At 44.0% G+C, this 27,282-nt stretch overlaps 1 protein-coding gene across 1 annotated transcript; it reads left to right on the top strand.

Annotated features, from left to right (window-relative positions):
* Positions 1 to 27,036, top strand: ZBTB22 (zinc finger and BTB domain containing 22). The gene is made up of 2 exons (XM_082262568.1): positions 1 to 67; positions 25,488 to 27,036. Exon 2 carries the CDS (start codon positions 25,517 to 25,519, stop codon positions 26,834 to 26,836), a length of 1,320 nt encoding a protein of 439 aa, XP_082118694.1. The 5' UTR covers positions 1 to 67; positions 25,488 to 25,516; the 3' UTR covers positions 26,837 to 27,036.
* The last annotated feature ends 246 nt before the right edge of the window (positions 27,037 to 27,282 follow it).

Genomic DNA, 27,282 nt, shown 5'->3' with positions numbered 1-27,282 from the left:
GGGGGCGGAGCCTGAGGAGGCCTGAGACACAGAGGGTGTTAAAGAGGCAGCCAGAGACAATCCTGGGGTGAGATAAACTGCTGTGTGTGCTGAGATTAGAATGCAGCGAGAGGGGTGAGACCGATCACCGAGCAGAGAGTAATGTGTGTGTGTGTCCCCTGTGTGTACAATCCCTGCACCGCCTGTGTGGGCTCTACATTGTGTGTGTGTGTGTGATATACAGGAGCAGCCTGGTCTGTGTACTCTGTACTCTGCACTGTATATATATATATACTCCTCACATATCAGCCTGCTGTGTACTCTGCACTGTATATATATATATACACTCCTCTGTATACATTATATATCAGCCTGCTGTGTACTCTGTACTGTGTATATATATATATATATATATATATATATATATATATATACTCCTCTGTATACATATCAGCCTGCTGTGTACTCTGTACTGTGTATATATATATATATATATATATATATATATATACTCCTCTGTATACATTACATAGCCTGCTGTGTATTCTGTACTATATATATATATATATATATATATATACTCCTCTGTATACATATCAGCCTGCTGTGTACTCTGCACTGTATATATATATATACTCCTCTGTATACATTACCTATCAGCCTGCTGCACTATTCTTCCCAGGATGTGATTTCTATCTATTCCATGACATTGTGCACAACAGCGCGCTGCTAGATCCACAGCAGCAGATAGATGTCTACTCATTATATATTAACCACTTCAATTCACCCCCACCCTGCCCAGGACAATTTTGCACTTTGAATGACAATTGCACGGTCATGCAACATTGCACCCAAATAACATTCATTCTTCATCTCCTTCACATGAACAGAGCTTTCTTTTGGTGATATTTAATCACTGCTGGGGTTTTTTTGCTAAAAAAAAGACCAAAAATTTTGAAAAAAAAAAAGTTTTTTCCTTTAAGCCTCGTACACACGTACCGATTGTCGGCCGTAAGTATTCGGCCGACGACCGATCGGCCGATTTTCGGCTTGTTAGTATGATGCTTCCGACAGCCGACAGCGCACTTTCGGCCGAACAGAATCTGTCGTGCAGGCATTAAAATTTTTGTTGGCCAACACCAGAACGGCCGATTGTTCGCCAGTCAGTACAGATTTCGGCCGACAGACAGCAGATTAGCAAGACTGGGCATGCTCAGAAAAGAAAAAAAGACAAGGAAAGTTATCCATTACATGACATCACTTCTGCAGTCGGCTGTTGTTGGCCGACAAAATTCGTGTGCAGTCTTTTGCAGTTTTCAGCCGACAGGACAGCACCGGACAAAAGACGGCCGATCGTTCGGCCGACGATCAGTACGTGTGTACAGGGCTTTAGTTTCTGTCAGTAAATCTCGTAAATAAGTCATTTTTCAGCATCACTGATGGGCACTGCTGGCACTGATGAGGAGGTATTAATATGTCACACTGATAGGCGGCACTGATGGGCAGCAAGGATTAGCAGGCCCTGACTGGCATCACTAATGGGCACTGTTTGGGGTCAGTGATGGGCACTGTTTGGGGTCAGTGATGGGCACTCATTGGGGTCAGTGATGGGCACTCATTGGGGTCAGTTATGGGCACTCATTGGAGTCACTGATGGGCACTGATTGGGGTCACTGGGCACTGATTGGGCTCAATGATAGGCACTGATTGGGGTCAGTGATGGGCACAGATTGGGGTCAATGATGGGCACTAATTGGGGTCACTGTTTGGGGTCAGTGATGGGCACTGTTTAGGGTCAGTGATGGGCACTGATTGGGGTCAGTGATGGGCACAGATTGGGGTCAGTGATGGGCACAGATTGGGGTCAGTGATGGGCACTGATTGGGGTCAGTGATGGGCACTGATTGGGGTCACTGATGGGCACTGATTGGGGTCACTGATGGGCACTGATTGGGCTCAGTGATGGGCACAGATTGGGGTCAGTGATGGGCACTGATTGGGTCACTGATGGGCACTGATTGGGGTCAGTAATGGGCACTGATTGGGGTCACTGATGGGCACTGATTGGGGTCACTGATGGGTACTGATTGGGGTCAGTGATGGGCACAGATTGGGGTCAGTGATGGGCACAGATTGGGGTCAGTGATGGGCACAGATTGGGGTCAGTGATGGGCACAGATTGGGGTCAGTGATGGGAACTGTTTGGGGTCAGTGATGGGCACTGATTGGGGTCAGTGATGGGCACTGATTGGGGTCAGTGATGGGCACTGATTGGGGTCAGTGATGGGCACTGATTGGGGTCAGTGATGGGAACTGTTTGGGGTCAGTGATGGGCACAGATTGGGGTCAGTGATGGGAACTGTTTGGGGTCAGTGATGGGCACTGATTGGGGTCAGTGATGGGCACTGATTGGGGTCAGTGATGGGCACTGATTGGGGTCAGTGATGGGCACTGATTGGGCTCAGTGATGGGCACTGATTGGGGTCAGTGATGGGCACTGATTGGGGTCAGTGATGGGCACTGATTGGGGTCAGTGATGGGCACTGATTGGGGTCAGTGATGGGCACTGATTGGGGTCAGTGATGGACGCTGATTGGGATCAGTGATGGGCACTGATTGGGCTCAGTGATGGGCACAGATCGGGGTCAGTGATGGGCACTGTTCGGGGTCACTGATGGGCACTGTTGGTGCTTTACTGTAATCAGTGGCCTGGTCACCTGTCCTGGTCCCCCCTTCCAGGAGGCTCTGCTGATTGGCTCTCCTCACCACACACTCTGACAGTAAGGCGAGGAGCACTGATAAACGGCACTTCCTCATTTACATGGGACCGCCTGTGATTGGACACAGCCCATCACATGGGTAAAGAGCCGCGTCTTTGGCTCTTTACCAAGATCAGGGTCGCGCCGTGTGCTAGGAACGCAGCCCATCCGCGATCGCGGTCATTCTGGGGCGCCTTCCTATGACATCATACCAGGACGAGAGCCACACCGCTCTGCCGCCATTTGGCGGTGGGTGGGAAGTGGTTAATATCATGTGACCGCCTCCTGATGCCTATAAACGGTTTTAAACCCAACACCAAAAATGTAATATATTGCAACTTACCAATCATTAGATGTGGTGGCTGCATTAGTTTTCCTATCTTTGTCTCTTTTTTCCCTTCTGTTTTCCACTGGTGATCTGGCCAGTAACATACCTTCTGTTTTAGAGCCCCCCCCCCCCACTCTGGAGGAAGGAGCACAGGGGGTACCTTTGGTCAGCAGTACTGTCAGTCTAGATTGGGGGGAGGAGGGGAGTATTAGATGGACTAGCAGGTTTAAATAAACTAACAAATTGAAACCAAGCTTCAGCTCACACTTGGTAATCTGCTACAGCCACAGTGTTTTTTTTTTTTTTCCTTTCGGGATCAAGGTTTTACATAAATCAAACAGATCACTGTAAGCACCCCTGTAAGTAATAAATGGTTTGTCTCATCTCTTTAACTGATACATTCTGCTGGAGAGCTTGTTGAAGAAGAGTTCCACTCATTTTTCTTTTGTTTATTAACCACTTCCATACTGGGCCTATTCTGGCACTCCGCTCCTACAGTATCTCACAAAAGTGAGTACACCCCTCACATATCTGTAAATATTTTATTCTATCCTTTCATGTGACAACACTGAAGAAATGACACTTTGCTACAATGTAAAGTAGTGAGTGTACAGCTTGTATAACAGTGTAAATTTGCTCTCCCCTCAAAATAACTCAACACACAGCCATTAATGTCTAAACCTCTGGCAACAAAAGTGAGTACACCCCTAAGTGAAAATGTCCAAATTGGGTCCAAAGTGTCATTAGTTTGTGTGGCCACCATTATTTTCCAGCACTGCCTTAACCCTCTTGGGCATGGAGTTCACCGGAGCTTCACAGGGGGCCATTGGAGTTCTCTTCCACTCCTCCATGACGACATCATGAAGCTGGTGGATGTTAGAGACCTTGCGTTTCTCCACCTTCCGTTTGAAGATGCCCCACAGATGCTCAATAGGGTTTAGGTCTGGAGACATGCTTGGCCAGTCCATCACCTTTACCCTCAGCTTCTTTCGCAAGGCAGTGGTCATCTTGGAGGTGTGTTTGGGGTCGTTATCATGTTGGAATACTGCCCTGCGGCCCAGTCTCTAAAGGGAGGGGATCATGCTCTGCTTCAGTATGTCACAGTACATGTTGACATTCATGGTTCCCTCAATGAACTGTAGCTCCCCAGTGCCAGCAGCACTCATGCAGCCCCAGAACATGACACTCCCACCACCATGCTTGACTGTAGGCAAGACACACTTGTCTTTGTACTGCTCACCTGATTTCCGCCACACACACTTGACACCATCTGAACCAAATAAGTTTATCTTGGTCCCATGAGACCACAGGACATGGTTCCAGTAATCCATGTCCTTAGTCTGCTGGTCTTCAGCAAACTGTTTGCGGGATTTCTTGTGCATCATCTGTAGAAGAGGCTTCCTTCTGGGATGACAGCCATGCAGACCAATTTGATGCAGTGTGGGGCGTATGGTCTGAGCACTGACAGACTGACCCCCCACCCCTTCAATCTCTGCAGCAATGCTGGCAGCACTCATACGTCTATTTCCCAAAGACAACCTCTGGATATGATGCTGAGCACGTGCACTCAACTTCTTTGGTCGACAATGGCGAGGCCTGTTCTGAGTGGAACCTGTCCTGTTAAACTGCTGTATGGTCTTGGCCACCGTGCTACAGCTCAGTTTCAGGGTCTTGGCAATCTTCCTATAGCCTAGGCCCTCTTTATGTAGAGCAACAGTTCTTTTTTTCAGATCCTCAGAGAGTTCTTTGCCATGAGGTGCCATGTTGAACTTCCAGTGACCAGTATGAGAGAGTGAGAGCGATAACACCAAACTTAACACACCTGCTCCCCATTCACACCTGAGACCTTGTAACACTAACGAGTCACATGGCACCGGGGAGGGAAAATGGCTAATTGGGCCCAATTTGGACATTTTCACGTAGGGGTGTACTCACTTTGTTGCCAGTGGTTTAGACATGAATGGCTGTGTGTTGAGTTATTTTGAGGGGACAGCAAATTTACACTGTTATACAGTGCCAAGACAAGGTCATCCAGCGCCCAGGGCAAGGATGCCAAACTGCCCCTCCCCTTAGGTTTAGAGTCAAGGCACCCCCCATCCCATCCCTGCAATAAACCATTGTGCCCAGGGCAACCGTCCCTCCTGCCTACCCCTTGTCCCAGCCCTGCTGTTATACAAGCTGTACACTCACTACTTTACATTGTAGCAAAGTGTCATTTCTTCAGTGTTGTCACATGAAAAGATAGAATAAAATATTTACAAAAATGTGAGGGGTGTACTCACTTTTGTGAGATACTGTATGTGTGTATATATACAGTGGGTACAGAAAGTATTCAGACCCCCTTACATTTTTCACTCTTTGTTATATTACAGCCATTTGCTAAAATCATTTAGGTTCATTCTTCTTCCTCATGAATGTACACATAGCACCCCATACTGACAGAAAAACACAGAATTGTTGACATAGTTGCAGATTTATTAAAAAAGAAAAACTGAAATATCACATGGTCCTAAGTATTCAGACCCTTTGCTCAGTATTTAGCAGATGCCTCCTTTTGATCTAATACAGCCAGGAGTCTTTTTGGGAAAGATGCAACAAGTCTTTCACACCTGGATTTGGGGATCCTCTGCCATTCCTCCTTGCAGATCCTCTCCAGTTCTGTCAGGTTGGATGGTAAACGTTGGTGGACAGCCATTTTTAGGTCTCTCCAGAGATGCTCAATTGGGTTTAAGTCAGGGCTCTGGCTGGGCCTTTCAAGAACAGTCACGGAGTTGTTGTGAAGCCACTCCTTCGTTATTTTAGCTGTGTGCTTAGGGTCATTGTCTTGTTGGAAGGTAAACCTTCGGCCCAGTCTGAGGTCCAGAGCACTCTGGAGAAGGTTTTTGTCCAGGATATCCCTGTACTTGGCCGCATTCATCTTTCCCTCGATTGCAACCAGTCGTCCTGTCCCTGCAGCTGAAAAACACCCCCACAGCATGATGCTGCCACCACCATGCTTCACTGTTGGGACTGTATTGGACAGGTGATGAGCAGTGCCTGGTTTTCTCCACACATACCGCTTAGAATTAAGGCCAAAAAGTTCTATTTTGGTCTCATCAGACCAGAGAATCTTATTTCTCACCATCTTGGAGTCCTTCAGGTGTTTTTTAGCAAACTCCATGCGGGCTTTCATGTGTCTTACACTGAGGAGAGGCTTCCGTCGGGCCACTCTGCCATAAAGCCCCGACTGGTGGAGGGCTGCAGTGATGGTTGACTTTCTACAACTTTCTCCCATCTCCTGACTGCATCTCTGGAGCTCAGCCACAGTGATCTTTGGGTTCTTCTTTACCTCTCTCACCAAGGCTCTTCTCCCCCGATAGCTCAGTTTGGCCGGACGGCCAGCTCTAGGAAGGGTTCTGGTCGTCCCAAACGTCTTCCATTTGAGGATTATGGAGGCCACTGTGCTCTTAGGAACCTTAAGTGCAGCAGAAATCTTTTTGTAACCTTGGCCAGATCTGTGCCTTGCCACAATTCTGTCTCTGAGCTCTTCAGGCAGTTCCTTTGACCTCATGATTCTCATTTGCTCTGACATGCATTGTGATCTGGAAGATCTTATATAGACAGGTGTGTGGCTTTCCTAATCAAGTCCAATCAGTATAATCAAACACAGCTGGACTCAAATGAAGGTGTAGAACCATCTCAAGGATGATCAGAAGAAATGGAAAGCACCTAAAGAGTTAAATATATGAGTGTGACAGCAAAGGGTCTGAATACTTAGGACCATGTGATATTTCAGTTTTTCTTTTTTAATAAATCTGCAACAATGTCAACAATTCTGTGTTTTTCTGTCAGTATGGGGTGCTATGTGTACATTCATGAGGAAGAAGAATGAACTTAAATGATTTTAGCAAATGGCTGCAATATAACAAAGAGTGAAAAATTTAAGGGGGTCTGAATACTTTCCGTACCCACTGTATATATATATATATATATTCTGTGCTATAAAAACACTTTTGAAAGCGATCCACTGTTTCTTTTATTTTAGATTCCATTTATTATTTATGGTGGCAGCAGTGAAGTTAATGTTATAGTTTATTATGTAATTTATGTATCTCAGCACAGTATGTACGTTTTTGCACAAATTTATATCGTTTGTTGTCTATAGCCCAGAGTTCATATTTGTATAGATTATAAATGATGGATTCTTATATAAGTAGCACTGCAGCACTGGCCAGCAAACCCAGAATACCTGTGAGATTATACTGTGTGTACTGTATATAGGCGTTGTCTAATGCTCACCAACCTGCACTTATAAATGAGTAAAGAAAATAAAATGGATGCATTTCCATATACTCATAGCTACACATACAGTGTCATTATTAATGCAATGTTTGGTGCAGTGACCCATAATAAGTACATACCTCAGCCAAGGGATATAAATATAAAATCAGCTCAGTGGATGGAATAAGTGGTGGGAGCAATTTCTCCGGGCTGGTCCATGCCAGTGGTTGCATTGCAATGCAGTGGGCGGTGTACGGTGCAGTGGGCGGTGTGCAGTGGGCGGTGTGCGGTGCAGTGGGCGGTGTGCGGTGCAGTGGGCGGTGTGCAGTGGATGGTGTGCGGTGCAGTGGGGCCGGGATCAGCACAGTGATGATGCGTTCAGCTTGGTGCATTGCGCTATTTCCTTCCCTTTTTTTTTTTTTTACCAACTTTATTGAGATGTCATAGAGACATCTCATAAAGTTCAGTTTCCAGTCAGGGTAGGTAGTAGATTACAATATTAATGGCACCCCCTGCACATCTGCTAAAGTGAAACGCATTTCTCTGTAGGTCTGGAACTCGTGCAATTTTGTGCATGTTCCCCAGCTGCAGAGATGTGAGAGAGAGGTGTGTGCAGAGATGGCTTTAGCAATTTGTATTAGACGTGCAGAACGAAAAAAATTTTTATTTCAATTTATTTACATAAATTTGTTTAGTTAAATGAGTTTATTTCGTTTTTGGAATTCATTTCATCTATTCAAATGAATTCAAAGTTTTAGAATTTCATTTGAATTTGAATCAAATTCCATTTAAATTTAAATGCATTTGAAATCAAAATGTATTCTATTCAAAATTTGAATTTTAGAAGCTGGTTATAGTCTTTCTATTCCATTCTATTCCATTCTATTTTTTTTTATTCTATTCTATTCTTTTCTTTTCTATTCTAATTCAAATTTATTCTATTTCAAATTTGAATTTCAGAAAAAACAGTTATATTGTTATATACTGTTATTCCCTATTGTTTATTCTATTGTATTATTTTCTATTGTTATTTTATTTTCTGTTCTATTATTTTCTATTCTATAGTATTCTTTTATATTCAAATTTATTCTATTTGAAATCCAAATTTTGGAAGACGGTTATATTCTTTCTATTGTATTCTAGTCGATTCTATTCTTCTATATTCTATTCTAATCTATTTTCTATTCAAATTTATTTTATTAGAATTTTGGGAAATGGTTATATTCTTTTATTTTCTATTCTTTTTCTTTTCTATTCCAATTCAGAATTATTCTATTTAAAATTTAAATTATATTCTTTCTTTTCTATTCCAATTCAGAATTATTCCATTTAAAATTATGAATTTCAAAAGATGGTTATATTCTTTCTATTTTCATTATATTCCTTTATTTTCTATTCAACTTTATTCTGTTCTTTTAATTTCGATTCTATTTGGTTCTGTTTTACTCTTTCTATTCTGTCCCCTTTTTTCCACTCTATTCTTTTATTTTGTACTCTGTCCTGTTTTACTCTATTATATTCTATTATTTTATTTTCTATTCTATTATTTTCTATTCTCTTCTGTTTTACTCTATTCTATTTTTTTTATTTTCTATTCTATTCTCTATTTTATTATATTCTTTTCTATTCCTTTATTTTCTATTCTCTTCGGGAATTTATTTAAAAAAGTATTTGAATTCAAATTTCATCTGAAATTGTGAATCGTGTTTTCGGATTCATTTAAATTTGTTACTATTGTAATTTGGAAATTTGGATACATCCAAATTTTTGAATAACGAAAAATTTGTCAAAATTGCAATTTGGAATAAAACAAACCACACATGTCTAATTTTTATGTCATCCCAGCCTCAGCACAGTGAACACACCAAGGTTGATTTACTAAAACTGGAGAGTGCAAAATCTGGTGCAGCTGTGCATAGAAACCAATCAGCTTCCAGTTTTTTTTTTTGTCAAAGGTTAGTTGAACAAGCTGAAGTTAGAATCTGATTGGCTATCATGCACAGTTGCACCAGATTTTGCACTCTACAGTTTATTATTACTTTCTCTTTCGTCCACCGATGGATGTAGCTGCTGCTTTAAATCATAGACGGGTGGGTAATAAGTAGGGATGCACCGATCCGATATTAGGATCGGATATCGGCGCCGATACTGCCACAATAGCTGGATCGGGGGATCGGTAACATTACCAGATCCACGGGCCGATCCGGTTTTGTTGCAGCAGAACCTACCGCGGTGTCTGCTGAGTCCCGGCTCAGCCGTCCCTTACTTGCACTGAGCCGCTACTTCGTGTATAGGTCCGGCTCATAGGCGGGTGATATCAGATGCACTCCGCCTGTGAATGGAGGAGCCACACACATGAAGCAGAGGCTTTGCTCTGTACTGCAGCCGCATGCTTAATGTGTGTAGTTCTGGATTGTTATCGGCAGATACACAATGCCAGATATCGGTATCGGGACAAAAAAAGTCAGATCGGTGCACCGCTAGTAATAAGCCCCTCCCACTAGGAGTGACCAGGTAGAGCCAAAGGCTTTGACACGCCCAGGGGGGCGGGGTCCCTGGGTTATTACCCCTGGCCTCACTGTTGCATCTTCAGTTTTAGCTGCCTGGTCTTATGAGTCACAAGGATAAGGTAGTGTTATGGCCTAAACTATCGTTTCTTCCTAAGGTGGTTTCAGACTTCTGAACGAAGACATAGTGCTTCCGTCACTCTGTCCGAAACCTTCACATCCTAAGGATATTGCCTTGCATTGCTTGGCTTTGGTTTGGGCGATACGGGTTATCTGGAGACTACTGAGTCCTTTCGTAAGTCGGACTCTCTGTTTGTGAATACGGATGAACCCCGTAAGGGTCAGGCTGCATCTGCGGTGACCATCTCTCGATGGATCAGACAGACGGTGGTGAAGGCGTATTCCCCTAAGAGTAAAGCCCCGTACACACACGCAGATCGTCGTCATACAAACGTCGGCGGACGAAAGATCTGCCGATTGTATGCGTGTTAGTATGGTGCCTCCGACAGATGTCTGCACACAATCCGCGGACAAGAGTCTTTCTTGCAAACATGAAAATTTTTGTCTGCAGACACCAGAACGGACGATTGTTCGCCTGTCAGTACAGAAATCAGCCGACAGACCGCAGATTTGCAAGACTGGGCATGCTCAGAAAATAAAAAACACAGGGAAAGTTAACCATTACATGACATCACTTCTGCAGTCAGCTGAAGTCTGCGGACAAAATTCTTGTGCTGTCCTTGTGCTGTCTTTGCACTTTTCAACAGACACCGACATCCCGGGGAGAAAAGACGAACATTTGTATGACGACGATCTGCGTGTGTGTACGGGGCTTTAGGTTCCTTCTTTCCCTGTCATTGCTCACTCTACACTCTACACGGGCGTTGAGTGCCTCTTGGGCTTTCCGCCATCAGGCGTCAGTGATGCAGGTTTGCAAGGCGGCCACTTGGTTGTCTGTACATACGTTCACCAAGTTTTACAGAGTGGATGTGTTAGCATCCTCGGATTCGTCCTTTGGCCGCAAGGTTTTGCAGGCCGCCATTTAAGGAGCAGTCTACTTTTCCTTCTCCTTTATGGTTTTGCTACAATTGAGCCCCAGTTGTTGCTTGTTGGGCTCCATGTTATATAGTTGGCTATGTTAGCCGTGGGAATTGCATTCTTTTAAGTTTGTCCTTTCCCCACCCCTCAGAGGTTGCTGCTTTTGAACGTCCCATCCGTCTATGATTTAAAGCAGCAGCTACGTCAGTGGGCGAAAGAGAAAATGGGATTGTTTGCTTACCGTAAAATCCATTTCTCTGAGTAGCTTCCACCCCTTTGTTCTCTGAAGAGTTGGGTTTTGGTTATTATTCACTGCTTGCAACTAAACTGAAGATGCAACGGTGAGGCCAGGGGGTAATAACCCAGGGACCCGCCCCCCCCTGGGCATGTGAAAGCCTTTGGCTCTACCTGGTCACTCCTAGTGGGAGGGGCTTATTACCCGTCCGTCTATGATTTAACCACTTAAGCCCCGGAAGATTTGGCTGCTCAAAGACCAGGCCCTATTTTGCGATTCGGAACTGCGTGACTTTAACGGACAATTGCGTGACCGTGCGACACTGTACCCAAACAAAATTGGCGTCCTTTTTTTCCCACAAATAGCACTTTCTTTTGGTGGTATTTGATCACCTGTGCGATTTTTATTTTTTGCGCTATAAACAAAAAAAGAACGACCATTTTGAAAAAATATTTTTCACATTTTTTTTATATGAAATTCCCAAAAAAAAAAAAAAAAGTAAAAATCCAAAATTTTTTAACATTTTAGGCCAATTTGTGTGCTGCTACATATGTTTGGTAAAAAAAATCGCAATAAGCGTATTTTGATTGGTTTGCGCAAAAGTTATTGTGTTTACTAACAAAGGGAAAGATTTATGTAATTTTTATTTTTTATTTTTTTACTAGTAATGGCGGCGATCTTCCTTTTTTTTTTTTTTTTGGCGGGACTGCGACTTTGCGGCGGACAGATCGAACTCCTGACTGACATTTTTGACACTTTTGGGAGTACCAGTGACATTACTGCAGTAATCAGTGCTATAAATATGCACTGTTACTGTCAAATGACACTGGCAGGGAAGGGGTTAACTTTATTAGTGATAAAGGGGTTAAGTGTGTCCCTAGGGGCGTGATTCTAACTGTGGGGGGGGCGTGGCTTGTGATGTAACCACAGAGACATACGATCCTACATAGCTACATAGATCCTACATAGATCGTATGATCTCTGCAGTTATATCAGGGAGAATGACAGACGGCTTTGTTTACATCAGCCGCCTGCCTTTCTCCCTCTCCAGCGGGAGATCGCGAGTGACCGGCGGCATCGGAGCCGCCGGTCACTCGTACGGGGATGTCAGGGAACGAGCGGGGGCGGGAGCGTGCCTCCGGCGGTGTGCGCTCGCCCCTTAGAGGCTCCTGCGGGAGCGACGTAGCCCTACATCGGTTTGCCCAGGAGCGCCAGACTGCCGCAGTAAATAGTCGTGCCGCGGTCGGCAAGTGGCTAGAGAATAAAATGGCGATCTTTGCAATCTTTTATGTCACACTGTATTTGCGCAGAAGTCTTTCAAACGCAGTTTTTTAGGGGAAAATACACTTTAATGAATTAAAAAAAATATTGTTTTTGTACAGGCGGCTGAGCTAGTGACGTAGCCCTACGTCACTTTGCCCAGCAGCGGCTGCCTGCTGCAGTATATTTGCGGTGGGCGGTCGTTATGTGGTTAAAGCAGCAGCTACGTCCGTCGGTGGAGTAAGTAAAAAATCCCATTATTTTGTACACACGCTTTTTTTCCCTATCTCTGCAAGGACAGAAAGTGATACAATGTATCTCTCTCATCCATTCACAGAAACAGAAAACACAGGGCGGGCATCACAGTGACTGATCACTGTGATGGCCAATCAGAGGCTATCGCAGCGATCAGACGTTCTGGGTCCTGTTTGCTAGAACGGGGCTCTAGTTGAGAACGTGGTCTATGGGCTGGGAGCGTGTCATGGGGTGTACGCAAATATACGGCCCCACGGGAAAAAACCCCCAGTCCAGTGGGGCTGCATATTTGCATACGGTCAGCATGAAGGGGTTAATGTGTTTCTCACCCGAACTGTTTGCACTGCGCGTATGTGACAAAAGGAACGATAAACTGATTAATTTATGTCCACTGAACAATTTACAGATCAAAGTTCGGTCATTACATGATGGCAAAATCGTTTGCTGTCACGGCCGGAGTGTTCGTTATTCGAAAACGAGTTTGCAGGATTTTTCCTATAGTGTATGAGCAGCCAAACCACACTCCCTTCCTCAGATAAAAGTGTTACTAAACCCAGGAATCTGCAGTAGAGCTGCACGATTAATCGTTAAAAAATTGCGATCCCGATTTTTTTCTGAGCTAAAATACAGCCCATTGATTGTAATGTGCCTGTGCACACAGGCGCGTAAACAAGCGCCGTGCATTCTTCAGTAAGAACAACATAGAAAAATCTGCATTTTGGGCTGTAATGTAATTTACGCCTCATGCGCACAAATGGGCATTTTCATAATGCACAAAACAAGAACATGAGAATACGTTTCCGCAAAATTGCGTAAACGCAAACCCGCGAAAGTGCATAAAAATAAAAAAAAACTGTTGAAAAAGTAGATGCTCAAACAGGAGTATCGTGATCAAGAGGCCAAACCTCTTAAAGACTAATGCATGCCATACACTAGCCGAGAAATCGTTTGAAAATCTGTCATTTGGTCCGTTCGTTGGTTTAACCACTTGCGGACCGCCCGCAGTAAATAGTCTGCGGCGGTCAGCCCCTCACAGGCAGAGTAGTACTACGTCGCTAGCCTGTGAGGGTCTAGGGAGCGAGCGCGCGCCCCCCGAGGCGCGCTCCAGCGTGGTCACGGACCCCCCCCCCCCCTCCCCGTGCGTGTGACCGGCGGACCCGATGTCTGCCGGTCACTCGGTGATCGTCGATGCAGAGGGAGAAAGGCAGGCGGCTGATGTAAACAAGCCGTCTGTCATTCTCCCCTGTGTAGAAGCACTGATCATACGGTTCTACTATGTAGGACCGTTGATCACTGTTCCTACACCTCAAGCCACAGCCAATCAGTTAGAATCACGCCCCTAGGGACACACATAACCCCTCCCTCTCAAAAAAAGTTAACCCCTTCACTGCAAGTGTATTTTTACAGTAACAGTGCATATGTATAGCACTGATTACTGTAGTAATGTCACTGGTACCCCCAGAAGTGTCAAAAATGTCAGTCAAGGGTCCGATCTGTCCGCCGCAATGTCGCACTACCGCAAAAAAATCGCAGATCGCCGCCATTACTCGTTAAAAAAAAAAACAACAAAAATGACAAAAATCTTTCCCTTTGTTAGTAAACGCGATAACTTTTGCGCAAACCAATCAAAATACGCTTTTTGCGATTTTTTTTTTTTTTTTTTTTTTAACCAAACATATGTAACATAAAACAAATTGGCCGAAAATGTTAAAGAAATTTGATTTTTACTTTTTTTTGGGGAATTTCATATAAAAAAATGTGAAAAATATTGTTATTTTTGCAAAATTGACGCTATTTTTTTGTTTATAGCGCATGATCAAAAAATCGCACAGGTGATCAAATACCACCAAAAGAAAGCTCTATTTGTGGGCAAAAAAGGACGTCAAATTCGTTTAGGTACACACGACCGCGCAATTGTCCGTTAAAGTCACGCAGTGCCGAATTGCAAAATAGGCCCTGGTCAGGAAGGGGGTAAAATCTTCCAGGGCTTAAGTGGTTAATGAGCACAAATAGAAAATCAGTTTTAACTTTTCAGAGCCGAAAAACTGAAGCAAGAGTTTAGAAAATTTTGCCAAAGGAACGATAAATTGAAAGGTTAATGTGTTTCTCAACCGAACTGTTTGCACTAGATATATGTGTCAAAATAATGAAAAACAGATTCATTTGTGTCCATTTATTGATTTATCGATCAAAATTCGGTCATTACATGATGGCACGATCGTCTGCTCTCACGGCCGAGTGTTCGTTTATAGAAAATGAGTTTGAACGATTTTTCGTATAGTGTATGGCTAGCATACGCCTTTCTGACACACGTTGCTTACAAGTTAAAATCAGTATTTTTTGCTAGAAAATTACTTAGAACCCCCAAACTAATATATTTTTTTTAGCAGAGACCCTAACCACTTAAGCCCCGGAGGATTTGGCTGCTCAAAGACCAGGGCCTATTTTGCAATTCAGCACTGCGTGACTTTAATGGACAATTGCGCGGTCGTGCGATGCTGTACCCAAATGAAATTGACGTCCTTTTTTTCACACAAACAGAGCTTTCTTTTGGTGGTATTTGATCACCTGTGCAATTTTTATTTTTTGCACTATAAACAAAAAAGTGCGACAATTTTGAAAAAATAACAATATTTTTCACATTTTTTAATATGAAATTCCCCCAAAAAATGTAAAAATCTAAATTTTTAACATTTAAGGGCCAATTTTTGTTTTCTGCTACTTATTTTTGGTGAAAAAAATCGCAATAAGCGTACTTTGATTGGTTTGCGCAAAAGTTATTGCGTTTACTAACTATGGGAGAGAATTATGTCATTTTTATTGTTTTTATTTTTTTAACTAGTAATGGCGGTGATCTGCGATTTTTTTTTTTTTTGCGGGATTGCGACATTGCGGCTGACAGATTGGACCCCTGACTGACATTTTTGACACTTTTGGGGGTACCAGTGACATTACTACAGTAATCAGTGCTATATATATGCACTGCTACTGTAAAAATGACACTGGCGGGGAAGGGGTTAACTTTATTGGTAATCAGTGGGTTAAATGTATCCCTAGGGGCGTGATTCTAACTGTGGGGGGGGTGTGGCTTGTGATGTAACCACAGAGACATACGATCCTACATAGCAGGATCGTATGATCTCTGCAGTTACACCAGGGAGAATGACAGGCGGCTTTGTTTACATCAGCCGCCTGCCTTTCTCCCTCTCCAGCGGGAGATCGCGAGTGACCGGCGGACATCGGAGCCGCCGGTCACTCGTGTGGGGATGTCAGGGAACGAGCGGGGGCGGGAGCGCACCTCCGGCGGTGCGTGCTCGCCCCTTAGAGGCTCCTGCGCGAGCGACGTAGCCCTACGTCGGTTTGCCCAGGAGCGCCAGACTGCCGCAGTAAATAGTCAAGTGGATAGAGAATAAAATGGCGATCTTTGCAATCTTTTATGTTACACTGTATTTGCGCAGAAGTCTTTCAAACGCAGTTTTTTGTGGAAAAATACACTTTAATGAATTTAAAAAAAATATTTTTTGTATAACTATTTTATTTACAAAACTTTTTTTGTATAATGTAAAAGATGATGTTGCACCAAGAATCGTGATCTTTATTCTAAGCAAAAAAAATTGCAATTCTCCTTCATCCAGAATTGTGCAGCTTCAATCTGCAGTCACTATATCTGGTCTCCTACAGTATCAATTATTTTAGTAAATATAACCACATCAGCGTCGGAAGATTTACCCCCCTTCATGACCAGGCTATTTTTTGCGATACAGCACTGCCTTACTTCAACTAACAATTGCACGGTCGTGCGACGCTGTACCCAAATACAATTGATGTCCTTTTTTCCAACAAAAAGAGCTTTCTTTTGGTGGTATTTAATCACCTCTGCGATTTTTTTTTTTTTTTTTTTTTTTTTTTGCGCTATAAACAAAAAAAGACCGAATATTTTGATAAAAAAAAACAATATTTTTTACTTTCTGCTATAAAACATATCCAATAAAAAATGTAAAAAAATCGAATTTCTTCATAAATTTAGGCCAATATGTATTCTGCTACATGTTTTTGGTAATACAAAAATCTCAATAAGCGTATATTGATTGGTTTGCGCAAAAGTTATAGTGTCTAAAAACTATGGGATATTTTTATGGTATTTTTTATTTTTTTACTAATAATGGCAGCGATCAGCAATTTTTAGTGGGACTGCGACATTGCGGTGGTCAAATCTGACATTAAGTGACATGTTTTGGGGGACCAGTGACACCAATACAGTGATCAGTGCTAAAAATACGCTCTGTCACTGTACTAATGACACTGGCAGGGAAGGGGGTTAACATCAGGGGCGATCAAAGGGTTAAATGTGTTCCCTGGGAGTGCTTTCTAACTGTGTGGGGGAGGTGCTCTGACTGGGGGAAAACAGAGATCTGTGTTCCTGATCAGCAGAAACCCAAGATCTCCATCTTCCCCCTCTGTCAGAACAGCGATCTGTCTTGTCTAAATAGGGCAGACCGCCATTCTGCCTCTATCAGGAATGATCGCTGGGTGCTGGCGAACATCAGGTCCACCGGACCCACTGATTGGCTCCCACTGTGTCCAATCCCACTGTGATTGGACACAGTGGGAGTGGGTCGCCTGCGGCATGCATGTGCGCCCCAGATCCGGAAAAATAAAAGATGTACAGGTACGTGATTTCACGCTAAAGGGCCGCCCTGCCGCAGTATACGTGCGTGGGGCGGTCCAGAAGCGGATAGACCGCTGAATACCTGATCTCATCAGCAGTATATAGCAATCTGACTTCTAGTGTCTGGTTAAAGCTTGTAGGAGAAGTTTTCATTCTCCTCTGACTGTCCTATGAGGATGCATGACCCCTGACCCTCTGTCTGGACGGTGTTGATTGGCCCTGCGCTGATCACATGCACTCTCCCAAAAAAAAAAAACCTCTCTTTGAATACACACCAAACTGAGCATGTGCAGGGTGCCCACAAGGCTCTGTTCTGTCAGGAGATGGATTGGGGACAGTGGAAGAAGGGGAGGATCAGAGCAGAAAAAAAATCAAAAAGCCTTTTTACACAATGCGGAGGATTAACCCCTTAGGTTCCACAGTGAGTATAACAAGCATGCTATGCTGCACATACACACTGATTTTACTGTTGTGGGTTTAGTAACACTTTAACACCTGATAAAAGTTGAATGTACTAGGAGGAAGCAGTGACCACAAAGGTATATTAGAACCTCTCCTTGTAGACTGACACTAATGCCTCGTTTCCACTGAGTGGTACGGTACGGTACGGTTCCGTTCGGTACGGTACACCTTGGTTTCCACTGCCAATAGTACCCTTTCATGATAGGCGTGGTGTAGCAGGAAAGCTTTGATAGACGATTCTCTGTCAACCAATCAAAGTTCTGCAGGGTGTAGCTCCATCCTGTTGGTACGGTACTAATTTGCTTGGTACCCCAACGAAAGGGTCCCAAAAAAGTGGTACGGTTCGGAATTAGCGTACCGTACCGAACTGTACCAGAAAGCTCAGTGGAAACGAGCCATTATAGTTGTTGAGCAGCAAACTCAGACAACACAGAGTCCATTCAGGTTTTATCAGGTGTTATAGGTTCACAGGGAAGACATAGGGAAGAGGGAGGGAGTCGTGTTAATCAATGCACAGCAGGTTCTTTCCCTTATCAGAGAGAATGAACATGTTCCATATCAGCCAAGTTTTGTCGTATTTTTCCCTATCATACAAACGTACAAGATATGGTGTAGTAAAGATTTCCAGTATTTCTGCACTGGGATGTTGGACAAATGGAGTTAACAGAAAGCGGGATCGTCAGGGACCTCGTAGTCAGTAAAGTCTGTAGCAAGCCCCTGGGCAGCCTTCTAGTAATAAGTACGTTTTCGGAAAGCCCAAAAGATGTGCAACAGGGTTCCTTGGCCCCTCTGGCATCTCCAGCAGAGATCTGTAGTTTGCAGGTAAAATTTATGAAGTTGAGTGAGTACATGGTACCACCTCACCAGAATCTTATAGTTGGTCTCTTGAATTTTGGTACAGACTGACGACTTCAACGAAAGCAAGGAAATGTTTTGTTTCTGTTGTGCCGTAAAGGTGCGGTCCAGATCAGTCTCCCACTTCAGCAGGGCCGACGGGAAGCACTGCTCCGGCGGGTAGATCAAGAGATTGTACGTTTTGGAGAGAGGACGTGGTAGCAGACCCTCACCAGTGCAATACTCCTCAAACACCGTGAGATCTCGGAGGTGCGCCTCCGGGTGTGGTAACGTATGTAGAAAATGGTGGATTGGTGGATCTGTATGGCCTTCAGAAAGGGAGTCTGAAACAACCCCGGTCATCCGTCAACCGGGGCGATAGTTGGCCACCCATTCCCCACCAGGAAATGGGAAGCCTGATGAAGACCCCGATCTCTAAGGTCTAGAAATAAGCGGTCACTCAAGCCTGGAGAGAAAGCCGGATTGGCCAGAATGGGAAATGGGGGTGATGCGGTCGAAGATATAGATGCATGCGTACAAAGAGAGGAAAACCACTTTAACAGTTGTGCCCACAGTAGGATGCAGCAGAAGGGTGCGAGGCAGAGAAGCCTTTCACCACGGAGCTCCAGGAAGGAAGACATCCATCAGAGAACGTTCTAACCAAACCCACAATTTGTTTTGTTGATGTCGCCTCCAATCTATCAACCTGCTTAGGTGGTAGCTTGATAGTATTTCAGGGTGTCAGGCACTGCCAGGCCACCACAATGCTTAGGCCTCGAAAGGAGGGTACGGGGAACACACGGTTGTGACCATATGAATTTTGTAAAGATAACGTGTGTCCGCTTAAAACAATTAGCAGGGATGGCTATCGGTAGAGCTTGAAATAGATGAAGGAGCTTAGGGAGCATGCACATCTTTAAAAGATTACACCTCCCGAACCAGAAATGAAGGCCATTATGCCAGGACCCCACCAGAGCTTGAATTTTAAGCAGGAGGGGACGGAAATTCAGTTCGTAAAGCTTGGAGAGGTCCGGGGGTATGAGGGCGCCCAAGTATTTAATGGCCTTAGTAGTCCATTTGAATGTAAGGCTGGTCTGCAATTGTCACAGTAGGGCAGGAGAGAGACCAACTCCCATGGTTTCCGATTTACCGAAATTTATTTTTAGGCTGGAACAGCAGCCATACAATTCAAATTCGCGTAGGAGGTTAGGAAGGGGGATGATCGGGTTGGTAATAGAAAAAAAGGAGGTCATCCGCGTAGGCCGAGACCTTACATTGAGTATCGCCAATTAGCAAGCCAGTGATATCAGAGTTAGTACGGATTTTGCAGAGGAAAGGTTCAAGGGTGAGTGCAATAAGTAGGGAGGACAGAGGGCAGCCCTGCCGAGTCCCTTTTAAAGACCTATTTTTCTTGAACCATTAAACTTTATTTCTTCCAGGGTTTGGTCTGGCACTCTTTTCTGTATTTCTATGGTTTGGAATATAAACAAACACTGGGAAGGTTTATACATTGTTCCCTGCAGATGGAGCGTGTGTTTGCTGTGCTGAGACACGGACGGATATAAACAGGTCTGTGTACTCTGCAAAGTGCTGAGAGATTTGTTGGCGGTGTGTAAAGAATGGCATCAAAGGTACACATCCAGGTTTATTCAGCAGGCCAAAGTGCCGTAACCCCCTAGCAGCCAATCAGATTTCAGTTTGCTCTGGCCATATCATCATGGAGGTTGATTAGTTTCTATGGATCTCTTCTACATTTCATTGGTCTTTGTATTTTCTGAATATGGGCTCATATAGGCCACCTTTGTTTTTCTGCACTTGACTTGTATTTAAAGCATGCTTCAAAGTAGAGGTATAGATCATAGTTTTTTTTTTTATTATTTTGGATATAGTAGGGGGGGTAGAGCTGCACGATTCTGGATAAAAGCAGAATCATGTGTTTTTTTGTGCTTAACCACTTTAAGACCGGAGGATTCGGCTGCTCAATGACCAGGCCCTATTTTGCGATTTGGCACTGCGTTATTTTAACGGACAATTGCGCAGTCGTGCGACGCTGTACACAAATGAAATTGATGTATTTTTTTCCCCACAAATAGAGCTTTCTTTTGGTGGTAATTGATCACCTGTGCGATTTTTTTTTTTTTTTTTTTTTTTTGCACTGTAAACAAAAAAAGAGCAACAATTTTGAAAAAAATAACAATATCTTTCACATTCTTATATATGAAATTCTCTCTAAAAAAAAAAAATATAAAAATCTAAATTTTTTAACATTTTAGGCCAATTTGTCTTCTGCTACATATTTTTGGTAAAAAAAAAATCGCAATAAGCGTATTTTGATTGGTTTGCGCAAAAAAAACAGAAAGATTTATGTAATTTTTATTGTTTTTTTACTAGTAATGGCGGCGATCTGCGATTTTTTTTTTTTGCAGGACTGCGACATTGCGGCAGACAGATTGGACCCCTAACTGACGTTTTTGACACTTTTGGGGGTACCAGTGACATTACTACAGTAATCAGTGCTAAAAATATGCACTTTACTGTAAAAATGACACTGGCAGGGAAGGGGTTAACTGTACTGGTGATCAAGGGGTTAAATGTGTCCCTAGGGGTGTGATTCTAACTGTCAGGGGGCGTGCCTTGTGAAGTAATCACAGAGACATGCGATCCTATATAGCAGGATCACATAGTCTCTGTGATCACTTCAGGGAGAATGACAGACGGCTGTGTTTACATCAGCCGTCTGTCCTTCTCTCTCAGCTGCAGGAGATCGCGAGTGGCCGGCGGCCATCGGAGCCACCCGTCACACGCACTGGCTCCCCAGATAATGAGCGTGCACTCGCCTCCAGAGTCTCCTGAGCGAGCGACGTAGTATAACATTGCTTTGCCCAGGAGCGGCTGCCTGCCGCAGTAAAACTGAGGTGGGCGGTCGTTAAGTGGTTAAAATAAAGATCACGATTCTCGGCCTAACATCATTTTTCACATTGTACAAAAAACAATTGGGCTAACTTTACTAATGGCTAATGGCGCCACTGCTGTGTCTCAGCCAGTCAGGAGAGAGAGTCCCGGAGGCACACATGGACATCTCTGGATAGAGAGGGGGCTTAGGGAAGTATTAGGAGGGCTGCTACACGCAGAAGACTTTTTATCCTAATGCATAGAATGCATTAAGAAAAAAAAAAAACCTTCTGACTTTACCGCCACTTTAATTTACAGACCGAAGTTCATCCCTTTGATCTAAAAGAACCGAATGATACAATGTTTCTCTTTATCTCTCAGCGCTGAACAATGTTGTTAAAAACTTTGCCAGTTGTTTTTTTTTTTTTGTCTTCGACAGCTGTGAGCAGAGAACGGCTCTGCACTGAATCATGGAAATTCCGGATTAAGATTGTGAGGGAGGTTGAATCGAGGTTACGATTTTCTAATGATTATTCATGTAGCTCTAAAGGGAGGGTAATAACTCCTCTGTTTTTATTTATTTATTGCCATCTGTGTCCCATTGGGGAGATTTGCCTTTATTTTCTGTCCCAAAACAGGAAGTGAAAGGAAATTCATGCAAATTAACCTGTTGCCAACCCCCCATAGCAGATTTACTGCTACAGGGCAGTCACGCTACGCAGAATTATGTGTGTGTATATATACGTGTTTCTGCACTTCTGAGTAGGGGGCGCCCGTGCGCACCACTTCTGCTGTTATTTGTCACAGCAGAAGCCAATCAGCGGGTGCCAGTGAATGGGTGTCATGGAGAATGGAGCTCTGCCTATGTAACTAAGGCAGAGCTCCGTTCTGACGGGGGAAGGGATGGATTTTTTGTCAAAAACCGTGTCTCTCCTGCGCTCAAGTGATATGCGAGAAGGTAAGTGGTCTTGTGTGGTCTTTGTACACCCTACCTAAGGTCTTGCTGCCCCCTCAGGACCAAGGGTATCCAAATACACTGATAAAAACAAGAGAAGGGTGCACCAATCTTGTGCATTACCACTAAAAAAGGTTTATTAAAATCCAAAAAAGGTAGCATACATTGTACTCACAAACGCATGATAATTGCACGCATGTAAGGACATTGGAACTACCAGGATACTCCTATGGTGCAGAATGAGGTGATGGTATCCACATATACCTGGCTGATGTGTTTCGAGGGAGAACCCTCTTCTTCAGAGCCAAAAGAACTACTCAAGGACATCATGGATTTTGTGTCCCTGCAATAAAATCCATCACTTCTTTGAGTAAAAGCACCTCACAAAGTACACATAAACTCTGGGTAGGCACACAGTTAACCCTTTGATCGCTCCCTGATGTTTAACCCGCTTCCCAGCCAGTGTCATTAATACAGTGACAGTGCACTGATCATTGTATTAGTGTCACTGGTTCCTACAACGTGTAAGTTAGTGTCCGATTGTCTGCCGCGATATTGCAGTACCGCTATAAGTTGCTGATCGCCAAAATTATTTGTATAAAAATAAATAAAAATTCCAGTGTATATATACCATAGTTTGTAGACGCTATAAAGTTTGCGTAAGCCAATCAATATATGCTTGTTGGGATTTAAATTTTTTTTTTTTACCAAAAATATGTAGCATAATAAATATGGGCCTAAATTTATGAAGAAATTTGATTTTAAAATTTTTTTATTGGGTATGTTTTATAGCAGAAAGTAAAAATAATGTGTTTTATTTCAAAATTGTCTGTATTGTTTTTGCATATAGCACAAAAAATAAAAATCTCACAGGTGATCAAATACCACCAAAAGAAAGCTCTATTTGTGGGGAAATAAGGGCATCAATTTGATTTGGGTACAGCGTTGCACAACCCTGCAATTGTACGTTAAAGTAATGCAGTGCAGTAAAAAATGGCCTTTTAATGAAGGGAGATAAATCTTCCTGAAGTCAAGTGGTTAAAGGAATCCCTTGTTCAGGGTTTGTCAACCAGGGTAGCTAGGGGTTCCTTGAGCAGTTTCTTCCTCTCAGATACAGTGCCTTGTGAAAGTATTCGGCCCCCTTGAACTTTGCGACCTTTTGCCACATTTCAGGCTTCAAACATAAAGATATAAAACTGTAATTTTTTGTGAAGAATCAACAACAAGTGGGACACAATCATGAAGTGGAACGAAATTTATTGGATATTTCAAACTTTGTTAACAAATAAAAAACTGAAAAATTGGGCTTGTAAAATTATTCAGCCCCTTTACTTTCAGTGCAGCAAACTCTCTCCAGAAGTTCAGTGAGGATCTCTGAATGATCCACTGTTGACCTAAATGACTAATGATGATAAATAGAATCCACCTGTGTGTAATCAAGTCTCTGTATAAATGTACCTGCACTGTGATAGTCTCAGAGGTCCGTTTAAAGCGCAGAGAGCTTCATGAAGAACAAGGAACACACCAGGCAGGTCCAAGATACTGTTCTGGAGAAGTTTAAAGCCGGATTTGGATACAAAAAGATTTCCCAAGCTTTAAACATCCCAAGGAGCACTGTGCAAGCGATAATATTGAAATGGAAGGAGTATCAGACCACTGCAAATCGACGAAGACCTGGCCGTCCCTCTAAACTTTCAGCTCATACAAGGAGAAGACTGATCAGAGATGCAGCCAAGAGGCCCATGATCACTCTGGATGAACTGCAGAGATCTACAGCTGAGGTGGGAGACTCTGTCCATAGGACAACAATCAGTCGTATACTGCACAAATCTGGCCTTTATGGAAGAGGGGCAAGAAGAAAGCCATTTCTTAAAGATATCCATAAAAAGTGTCGTTTAAAGTTTGCCACAAGCCACCTGGGAGACGCACCAAACATGTGGAAGAAGGTGCTCTGGTCAGATGAAACCAAAATCGAACTTTTTGGCAACAATGCAAAACGTTATGTTTGGCGTTAAAGCAACACAGCTCATCACCCTGAACACACCATCCCCACTGTCAAACATGGTGGTGGCAGCATCATGGTTTGGGCCTGCTTTTCTTCAGCAGGGACAGGGAAGATGGTTAAAATTGATGGGAAGATGGATGGAGCCAAATACAGGACCATTCTGGAAGAAAACCTGATGGGAGTCTGCAAAAGACCTGAGACTGGGACGGAGATTTGTCTTCCAACAAAACAATGATCCAAAACATAAAGCAAAATCTACAATGGAATGGTTCACAAATAAACATATCCAGGTGTTAGAATGGCCAAGTCAAAGTCCAGACCTGAATTCAATCGAGAATCTGTGGAAAGAACTGAAAACTGCTGTTCACAAACGCTCTCCATCCAACCTCACTGAGCTCGAGCTGTTTTGCAAGGAGGAATGTGCAAAACTGATAGAGACATACCCCAAGCGACTTACAGCTGTAATCACAGCAAAAGGTGGCGCTACAAAGTATTAACTTAAGGGGACTGAATAATTTTGCACGCCCAATTTTTCAGTTTTTTTATTTGTTAAAGTTTGAAATATCCAATAAATTTCGTTCCACTTCATGATTGTTTCCCACTTGTTGATTCTTCACAAAAAATTAAAGTTTTATATCTTTATGTTTGAAGCCTGAAATGTGGCAAAAGGTCAAAAAGTTCAAGGGGGCCGAATACTTTCGCAAGGCACTGTAGGTTCCTTCTGACACTATTGATCTATCTATAAGGGGGTAAATCCTCCCAGTGACCACAAGTGTAAGGAGCATTCTTCCCACTGACCATCACACTAATGTATCATGATAAGTTTTAGATATGGTAATTTTTAGCAGGGTTTCCCAAAATGTTATTTCAAGGGTTCCTCTGTGTTGAAAAGGTTGAGAAAGGCTGACTTAGATGAACCAATCACCTATTTCTTCCGACAGCTTTCTTATAACTGTGGTTAGCCTGAGAGGTAGGCAGGTTGTCTTGGTCTTTACATGTACAGTATACATATTGGTATCTGTGCCAATAAACTTTTCTTGCTTTTCCAGGTCCACCCCCCCACTCTTCCTATGCTATCATGGAAACCACTGGCCCCCTCATCCATGTGGACTTCCCTGATGTGGCCAGCTCCCTCCTGGAAAGCCTCAACCAGCAGCGTATGGAAGGCAAGCTCTGTGACGTCTCTATTCATGCACAAGGCCGTGTCTTTCGTGCCCACCGCGCAGTACTGGCTGCCTCTTCCCCGTACTTTCATGACCAGGTGCTGCTTAAGGGAATGAGCTGTGTGGTTCTGCCTAATGTAGTAGACCCAGGGGCTTTTGAAGCTGTGTTGTGTGCTGCCTACACGGGTCGTCTGACTATGCTGGCCGACGAGATTGTCAATTACCTGACGGTGGGCAGCGTCCTCCAGATGTGGCACGTTGTGGATAAATGCTCTGAGCTTTTAAAGGAGGCTCGAGCCAGCAACGGCTCCGGTAGCGTAGAAGGATCTGGAAGCAGTAGTAATGTCCCAACACCACAGAGACCTCATTCTGGAAGAGCCAGCGAGAACCAGTCTCCCAGTAGCAGCAACTACTTTAGCCCGCGGGAGGCACCTCCCGAACCCTGTGCAGAGAGGAGTAGAAGAAGAAGTGATGTAGCAAGTGAAACTGCAGAGGAAGCCGGAGTCGAGGAAGACCAAGGAGGAGAAGAGGCTTCTGTTGCAAGCTGCTCCAGTTACCGAAGGCCCAGCATTGTGCCACAGAGGCATTGGGTGTATGTAAAGAAGGAACGGCCCCACCAGGGCCTGGTGTTAACATGTGAAGGAGAGGAGGAAGAAGATGAAGAAGAACTCGAGGAGGACGAAGAAGAAGAACACTTGAGTATAAGTGACGTCCGCACTCTCAATGCTCCAGAAGAGCAGGTGAACTTCTGCGAGCCTTCAGATGGCATGCCTTATGAGGAAGGAACAGCCGGCAGTTCAAGCTACCCACAGGGTCCTCCACTTCTGCCTCTGGACATGCAAGGAAACCAGCTGATGGTCTTACCTTCCGGGCACGGAGCAGCCGGGCAAGGGGGCACAGGGACAACCCAAGGGGAAGGCGGAAAGATATTCCTGTGCCACTGCGGGAAAGCCTTCTCACACAAGAGCATGCGTGACCGTCACGTCAATATGCACCTCAACCTGCGCCCCTTCGACTGCCCTGTCTGCGGAAAGAAGTTCAAGATGAAACACCACCTCACGGAACACATGAAAACGCACACAGGCGTAAAACCATACGAATGCGAAGTGTGCGCCAAGAAGTTTATGTGGAGAGACAGTTTCATGAGGCATCGCGGGCACTGCGAAAGGAGGCACAGGGCCGTGGCAGGAGGGGGAGGAACTCCGCAAGGAATTACCGAAGCCCCATCTGTGTAACACAGGCAAGGGGGCAGAGTGTGGAGGCAGAAGGGTGACGAGGTACGGACTAATTTGGAGTAGCTGAACATGAGGGCCAAAATAGGAGATACAGTCTGGAGAACAGGATAGGGGTACAGAAAGTGTGAGACACAGAAGACTGCTTCTACTGTTCTTGGAAGGCTAAAGTGGTAAATGCAGTTGTATAGTACTTGAAGACTCAGCTTCACTTTCAGTATACTGTTCCCCCTGCTAACTTACAGTTGCCCTCCTGCAATGGTCCTAAATCGGTATTCCTGGTAGATTCCACATTTTTCATATGTTAAAGGTGAAGATTATGTCTAAGCTCCAGAGCTCACATACTACCAACTCTGTGGTGTTCATTTTTTACTGTTCCATTTATGCTCAGCACAGTTCCTGCTCCTCTAGCTAAAGGCCAGTGTTTTCCAGCTCTCTAATTTTCTGGG

The sequence above is a fragment of the Pelophylax lessonae genome (assembly GCF_965119305.1).
Source record: "Pelophylax lessonae genome assembly, chromosome: 7".
Classification (NCBI taxonomy): Eukaryota; Metazoa; Chordata; class Amphibia; order Anura; family Ranidae; genus Pelophylax; species Pelophylax lessonae.
Note: the sequence above shows the minus strand (reverse complement) of the source record. Positions and strands in the feature narration are given on the sequence as shown.

What these genes read in the sequence shown, in the direction of transcription:
- ZBTB22 (XM_082262568.1), top strand. Translation starts at nt 25,517, where the DNA reads ATGGAAACCACTGGCCCCCTCATCCATGTGGACTTCCCTGATGTGGCC.